The following is an 8508-nucleotide window of genomic DNA, read 5'->3' on the forward strand; positions in this document are numbered from 1 at the left end:
ACCAAGAGATGGGAAACAAATTACGATAGATAATTGTTTTTAGAGTATTTTACAGAGATGGTACTAGAAAGCTAACACAAAAGGAAGGTTAAACCTGCTTGAATATGTATTGCATGTTGGCAGAAGGAAGTGTTTTGAAGAGAAGCAGCGTCCTTGCAGAGGACTCGTGATTGACAGTTACCATGGGCAACAACCACTCGAAGGATCAGAAACAAGCTCCTTCTCACGCCTTCTGAGAACTCTGGCAGCAGTGAACACCTCCTCGACCCGAGCAAAGCCTTGTGTTCTTCTTCTTACTCTCTCTCTCTCTCTCTCTCTCCCTCCCTCCCCAGCTCTCTGTGGGTGTGTGTGGGATGTCGTGTCGGGGCTGAAGCCCGCCCCTCTCCCATGAGCCCGTGTGCCCGCGCACACACCTGGCGCCTCCACGCACACACCCGGCGCCCACGCACGCACGCACGCGCAGCCGGCACCGGCACCGCGAACCCGGACCCCTCAGGAGCCCAGCGGAGCCAAGCGGAGCCGAGCCGAGCCCCGCCGGAGCCCGAGGATGTCAACAGAGACGGAGCTGCAGCCAGCGGTCCGGCCCGGCAGCGTCAGACGGGACTCCAGGAGGAAAGGTGAGCGCGCGCCACACCTGGCCGACGAGTGGCGAGTGGAAGCTGCTTTTCTTTCTGTTTGTTGCTGGTGTGTGTGGCAAACAGTTGGGTTCGGCCGGATCCATGACGCAACGTTTATGACATTTTATTTTGATGATTAACCCATTTTGCTGCCATAAATATGATTAAACCGAGAGGAAATGTTTACTCAACAGATAAAACACAGGACATCATTTTCATTTGGAAATGAAAGGTGATAAATCTCAAATATACTGTTTAAAATTGCATCGTTAATTAATTATTTTTTATCAATTAATATCGTGACAATATCGTAAAAATATCGTGAGTGATAATATCGTAACGACATAGTGATAATATCGTAACGATATCGTGATGATATCGTTTGTGATAATATCGTGATACTATCGTGATAATATCGTAACGACATCGTGATAATATCGTAACGACATCGTGATAATATCGTTCGGGATAATATCGTGATACTATTGTGACAATATTGTGATACTATCATGATACTATCGTAATAATATTGTGATACAATCGTGACAATATTGTGATTCTACCGTGACAATATCGTGATACTATCGTAATAATATCGTGATAATATCGTGATACTATCGTAATAATATCGTGATAATATCGTAATAATATCGTGATACTATTGTGACAATATTGTGATACTATCATGATGCTATCGTAATAATATTGTGATACTACCGTGACAATATCGTGATACTATCGTAATAATATCGTGACAATATCGTGATGCTATCGCAATAATATCGTGACAATATCGTGATAATATCATGACAATATCGTGATAATATCGTGTTGTCGAGCCTCTGGGGATTCCCACCCCGATCGTGTGAAGTTTGAAAGAGCGCCGACGTTTTTTGGCCCATATTCCAAAAATGTATACATATTATTCCCCTAACATTCTGGGTTACATGCAGCCGTTCGTACACCTTTAAATGTAAAACTAAAACACCATATTGAATAAAACTCCTCGTTGAGACGCCTATTCTGAATGCCATGTTCAAAGAATGCTCCTTAATCCTTACCTTCCACAATAAAAGCCCTCGACACATAATAGTCACAGGTGTTTTTTGTGTCGTTAATTAGTAACCCGCCCCCCGCTGTGCAAAGACCTTCAATCAGAGAGCGCTTCATTCGGAATGAGGCCAAATGTGCTAGTGTGCTGTTTACATGATCAACAACAACAAACAGAACAAAGACGGTAGTACTGGAATAATAATGGATTATTAGTGTGCATGTGAAGATATTCAGTGTCATCCTTTAAGTTGCAGTGCAATGAATGAATCCCTTCACTTCCACTACTTTACTTTTAGATGAGAGTTTATTGTCAGAGGCCCTCAGTGCAGGTAAAACGTTCAACTGGCAAACACACGCGCACTTGTGTCAGCTGCGTATGGTCCCTCTTTATTAATGATGGATTTGGGTGAGACAACAGGAAGCGGGGCGGCTGTTGTTGGAGCTAATTAGCCGGTGTGGGGCGCGTCGCGGTGCAGCAGGTTGCCACCAGACAGGTGCAGGGCGGCTGAGACACCGACACATCCAGGTGTGACGAGCTCCAGAGGCGGGTAGCCAGCAGGTGTACGAGAGCGGGGCCCGGGTCGGTCCCGAGCAGAGGTGATGCCGGGGGGCAGCCGGCGCCCAGCTGGCAGCGAGCAGCTGGGCGACGGCGCCGAATCAGCGTCTGATTGATGTGGCAAAACACTCCGGTCACCGCCGGGGACGACACTTAACGGACGCACGCAGCCGCGGGGAAACCCACGCGCTCGCCGACGGCTGCAGCTGACGCCTCATTGCATGCGGCCTCGCCCCCCTACACACACACACACACACACACACACACACACACACACACAGTGAGGTGTGAGGGAAGGCTGAATGCCTCTCATGTCCCATTTAGAAACAGCATTGTTCTGCTGCAATGGAGATCATGTTCATCATTCAGACTGCTCTCCATACGTGGGGAGAGGCAGACACACACACACTCTCTCTCACACACACACACACACACACACACACACACACACACACACACTCACTCAGACTGGGATTGAAGCCCAGAAGAGCATATGAGAGGAAAGATGAATGGTTTGCCTTCAACATTTGGACTGGTTTTTTGAGCTTCTCCTCTCTGCCTTCGTCTCCGTCTCTTGCCTGTGTGTCTCACACACACACACACACACACACACACACACACACACACATGCACACACACACACACCTACACACGCCTTATCTTATACCGTTTTTCTAACAAAATGAACACGTTTATGGTTTTCAAACATGGGAAAACTTGCTGGAAAGAGGCGATAGACTCCTTTAGAGGAACCTGTAAAACATTTCTTGGTTACTTCTTTTTTCTTATCCAGTCTCTCTTTCAACCTCTCAAACCAGAGCCGCTGATTGTTGGAACAGTTTACAGACAAACAAAGAAGGGTTTTGTTTGGTTTCTGTCGAGTTTGAACGAAGTGCTTCACGATGCTCAGGGAGGTGAAAACACGGTTTCTGGCTTCGATGAGAGAATGTAACGTCTGTTTATGTTCACATCCAACGGCGGGAAGTTTTATTTGGACCAAACCAGACTTGGTGATCGTTGCAGTGCTCAGACGATTTTGATGAGTTCTAATTTGTTTCTGTCCAGATGAAATGAAGACGCTCAGCGAGGTAAAACGGCTCTGAGGAGAGCATATTCATGTTTTGAACGATGATAAATGATGACAATTGTCAGAATCCGTGTTGAATTTCATGATAAAATATTCACTACAATACCTTTACAGCTAATATATGAGTCAGTTGTCGGGGAAGGAATGCCGATTGTAGCCGTTCCCACTGAGACAGAAGCCAGATGTTAGCGGTGTTGAGGCTTCATTCTGCATTCTCTCTTTTACTTTTTTTTTTGAAGGGGGGATTGTATAATTTACAGAGTACAAAGAACTCATCTCTGTAGGGTGATGAAAGTAAAATGCAATCATGTACCACACGCGAGCAACACGCGTGTACTGGGAACAGGAAATAATATTCATGTTATTATGTTATTATACATACATATGTTTCTGTTTCAGTCCAGAGTCGCTTGATTTGAATGAAAATAGATCCGGCGATCATCATGAGGTTTTTAAACGGCAGTGCTGTGAGAATCCCTGCAGGATAGTCCTCTAACATCCCTCCTCTTCCTCCTCCTCATCCTCCTTCTCATCCTCTCCCTCTTCCTCCTCCTTCTCATCCTCCTCATCCTCCTCCTCCTCCTCCTCTTCCTCTGCCCCACTGCTATGACTCCTAAATGACCTTGGCCTGAGTGAGTGAGAGTCAGAGGAGAGACTGATCACCAGAAGAGAGAGAGAGAGAGAGAGAGAGAGAGAGAGAGAGAGAGAGAGAGAGAGAGAGAGAGAGACTAATGAGTCAACGGGAAGGAGGGCGGTTTAATCTCAGGTCTTTGTTTCACACGTCTGGGGTGAAGAATGTAATGAAAAAGCGTCTGAGACAGCTGTGTGTCACACATTAATCACACAGGGTGCAGCGGTGTGTGTGTGTGTCCATGTGACGGTGTGTGTGTGTGTGTCCATGTGACGGTGTGTGTGTGTGGGTCCATGCGACGGTGTGTGTGTGTGGGTCTATGCAACGGTGTGTGTGGGTCCATGCGACGGTGTGTGTGTGTGGGTCTATGCAACGGTGTGTGTGTGTCCATGTGACGGTGTGTGTGTGTGTGGGTCCATGCGACGGTGTGTGTGTGTGTGGGTCCATGCGACGGTGTGTGTGTGTGTGGGTCCATGCGACGGTGTGTGTGTGGGTCCATGCGACGGTGTGTGTGTGTCCATGTGACGGTGTGTGTGTGTGGGTCCATGCGACGGTGTGTGTGTGTCCATGTGACGGTGTGTGTGTGTGGGTCCATGCGACGGTGTGTGTGTATGGGTTTATGCGACGGTGTGTGTGTGTCCATGCGACGGTGTGTGTGTGTGGATCCATGCGGTGGTGTGTGTGTGTGTCCATGCAACAGTGTGTGTGTGGGTCCATGCGACGGTGTGTGTGTGTGTCCATGCGACGGTGTGTGTGTGTGGGTCCATGCGACGATGTGTGTGTGAGGGTCTATGCGACGGTGTGTGTGTGTGTCCATGCGACGGTGTGTGTGTGTCCACGTGACGGTGTGTGTGTGAGGGTTCATGCGACGGTGTGTGTGGGTTCATGCGACGGTGTGTGTGTGGGGGTCCATGCGACGGTGTGTGTGTGTGGGGGTCCATGCGACGGTGTGTGTGTGTAGGGGTCCATGCGACGGTGTGTGTGTGTATGTCCATGCGACGGTGTGTGTGTGTGGGTCTATGCAACGATGTGTGTGTGTCCATGCGACGGTGTGTGTGTGTGTGTCCATGTGACAGTGTGTGTGTGTGGGTTCATGCGACGGTGTGTGTGGGGGGGTCCATGCGACGGTGTGTGTGTGTGGGGGTCCATGCGACGGTGTGTGTGTGTAGGGGTCCATGCGACGGTGTGTGTGTGTGTATGTCCATGCGACGGTGTGTGTGTGTGGGTCTATGCGACGATGTGTGTGGTTCCATGCGACGGTGTGTGTGGGTCCATGCGACGGTGTGTGTGGGTCCATGTGACGGTGTGTGTGGGTCCATGCGATGGTGTGTGTGTGGGTCCATGCGACGGTGTGTGTGTGTCCATGCGATGGTGTGTGTGTGTCCATGCGGCGGTGTGTGTGTGGGTCCATGCGACGGTGTGTGTGTGTGTGTCCATGCGACGGTGTGTGTATGTCCATGCGACGGTGTGTGTGTGTGGGTCCATGCGACGGTGTGTGTGTGTGTGTCCATGCGGCGATGTGTGTGTGTGGGTCCATGCGACGGTGTGTGTCTGTATGTCCACGCGACGGTGTGTGTGTGTGTGTGTTCATGCGACGGTGTGTATGTGTGTGTCCATGCGATGGTGTGTGTGTGTTCATGCGACGGTGTGTATGTGTGTGTCCATGCGACGGTGTGTGTGTGTGGGGGTCCATGCAACGGTGTGTGTCTGTATGTCTATGCGACGGTGTGTGTGTGTGTTCATGCGACGGTGTGTATGTGTGTGTCCATGCGTCGGTTTGTGTCTGTGCGTCGGTTTGTGTCTGTGCGACAGTGTGTGTCTGTGGGTACATGTGTCTGTGTGTGTCTGTGTCCACGCTTTTGTGTGTGTCCATGCGTCGGTGTGTGTCTGTGTGTCGGTGTGTGTCTGTGTGTCGGTGTGTGTCTGTGCGTCGGTGTGTGTCTGTGCGTCGGTGTGTGTCTTTGGTCCTGCATCTGTGTGTCCATGCGTCGGTGTATATCTGTGTGTCCATGCGATGGTGTGTGTCTGTGGGTACATGCGTCTGTGTGTATCTGTGTGTCCACGCTGTTGTGTGTGTCCATACGATAGTGCGTGTCCATGCGTCGGTGTGTGTCCATGCAACAGTGTGTGTCCATGTGACTGTGTGTGTCCGTGCGTCGGTGTGTGTCCATGCAACAGTGTGTGTCCATGTGACTGTGTGTGTCCGTGCGTCGGTGTGTGTCCATGCAACGTGTGTCCATGCAATGTGTGTCCATGTGACTGTGTGTGTCCGTGCGTCGGTGTGTGTCCATGCAATGTGTGTTCATGTGATGGTGTGTGTCTGTGTGTCCATGCGTGTGCGTTCTCTCGCTCACACACAGTCATGTTTCAGCGGGCTCGTTCTTTTTCTCTCTACCGGAAGGCTTTTTTATTGAATTACCGAGACAAGATGGAGATAACCTTTGACCTTTCGCATTTACATGACCTGAGGCGAATAACCGCTCCCTGCTTCCTCCGACAGAGAATTAGTCACTCTCACTGGTCGGGCCGGGTCCTTGAAGTATAATAGTCTTTATTAAGCCTCAATAAATCCAGAAAGATTACATCTGTCCACCTCTCTATCCCTCTGTAATATTCTCCCCCCGCCTCCTCCCTCCTCGTCATATCGATTTCAATATTAATGTGCGGCCCTTTCCTAGCAGAGCCATGTCTTCTCACGACCTCTCGTCACCGGCTCAGGACTCTGTGCAGGCCCACCAATCAGTGAAGAGGTCAGACTGCAGTATCTTTACAAATACAATGTCGTTTGGAGAACACCGTGGCCACTTTATTAGGTACACCTGTTCAACCCAATGCAATCCAGAACAACGGGCACAATGAAGATGTCTACACACATATAAATAAACTGTTCAAAGTCGTTCAGCATTTCATAAAACCGTCTTTGAATGAGCAGCAATTCAATTAATCACACTAATTTATGAACACACATTATTTTCCAAATGAAAAAGATTTTTTTTTTTTAAACTAATTGCTTCAAAAGCCTTTTTAGCTGCTATAAAACTACGACCGCAAATAACCAGCTCAACATTTCTCCAGCAAAGCGATGAAAGGATAAACTTCAGATCGGCCGATGACCGATGATAATTTTGGTTTTGGTGACGCTGTCGGAAATGTGTCCATTCAATGTATATGTTTATGACCACATTTGTCGTTGAGGATGTTTTTTTTCTTACTACCTGCAGTCCACCTATGACTAGTGACCATATTAATTAATATTAATGTACACCTCACTGAACATTGGACATTATAGGCATCATAAAAGTAGACTAGAGTATGCATTATTATTATTATTATTATTAGTATATTATTAGTATCGGCTTCATGGCAGAACTGTTGCATTAGACGGGACAGTTTTGCCTGATAAAGTCTTTGTCATAACTTGTTAATAAATGTATTTCAGTCTTCATTTAGGCTTTCAAAAGACGTCCTCGTCTGTCGATCGCAACCTTGAGCTTCTGCAGCGGCGCACGACTCCCGGAGAGGATGTCGGATAAGTAGTACAAGCGTAAATAAAACACACATTTTTGATATTCTTCACGATCAATAAAACATGACGTTGACAGTCTGCAAAACACTTTTTATGTGCATGTTAAATTAGAACGGCGAGCCAATTTAACATTGGAGCCCGACGGCGGCGGACAGTTCTGTTACATCTTCGGCGGCCACCTTCGCTAATGAAGAGCGCCTCCCTCTGGCGAACCTTGGAATCACGCGTGTCTTCTTCTTTTAGTGAAATGTAGCGTCATTAACACAGTTACAGATGTTACAGCTGCTTAATGAACGTGTGCTCTGCTCCTGCTTCGTCCTCCAGAGGAGTTCTGTCCACAAACAGTGGTGCTCGTCTGTTTCGGGAGAGTTTTATTTTTATTTAGTCCAGTTGCATAACATGGATGTGTTGTGGATAAATGCCGCAGACAGCTCTGCTTTTAATGTCATGTGATCCGGCTCATGGTGTTGTAACCTTTACTGTCGCAGTTTACGTCCACGCAGGAGTGTTTTTATCCTTTTGGACATTTGTGCCACTTTCTTTAGATGTGGCCAATTACGTCACACTTGACCCTTTGATCTCCAATTTTTAAGAGGTTCACTCTTGAACCCAGGTGGACGTTCGCGCCAAATTTGAAGATCTTTGCTTGAGGCGTTCCAGATTTAGAACCGGACAACAACAACAAAAAAGAAGAAGAAGAAACGGAAAAACATGCCGCAGAGAGTCCCATTCTGGAGCCGGTTACTCACTGGTTTCCACCCACCTAGAACTGAGCATCCTGTCTCTGATCGGTGAGCTGGACGACACAAGCAGCCGCTTTGCACGTTGTGCGTTCCTAAAAATCCGACGTGTAAACACAACACTTTGTGTTTAGCTGATTTATCGCTCGTTTTAGTTTCATTTTTCTCTCTCAATTTGCTGTATTTTATTCACAGCCCCATGCGATGTTTCCCATGAAGCTTCCACTGATGCTCGTCTGTCTTCTCCTCGCTCGACGTGACACAGAATGTGATTACAAATTATGATAACTTCCGCCCG

General features: G+C 47.9%; 1 protein-coding gene across 2 annotated transcripts in view; it reads left to right on the top strand.

The window, feature by feature from the left end:
- Window positions 1-547: 547 nt before the first annotated feature.
- Window positions 548-8508, top strand: part of dab1a (DAB adaptor protein 1a) — a gene marked incomplete at both ends in the record, with an annotated part of 58320 nt that continues 50359 nt past the window's right edge. For both annotated transcript variants that reach the window (XM_079220554.1, XM_079220553.1), the window contains one exon: window positions 548-617. In XM_079220554.1, the coding sequence (XP_079076680.1) occupies window positions 548-617 (70 nt within the window). The remainder of the gene's footprint in view (window positions 618-8508) is intronic.

This window comes from Taurulus bubalis (assembly GCF_910589615.1).
Source record: "Taurulus bubalis genome assembly, chromosome: 7".
In the NCBI taxonomy this organism is placed as follows: domain Eukaryota; kingdom Metazoa; phylum Chordata; class Actinopteri; order Perciformes; family Cottidae; genus Taurulus; species Taurulus bubalis.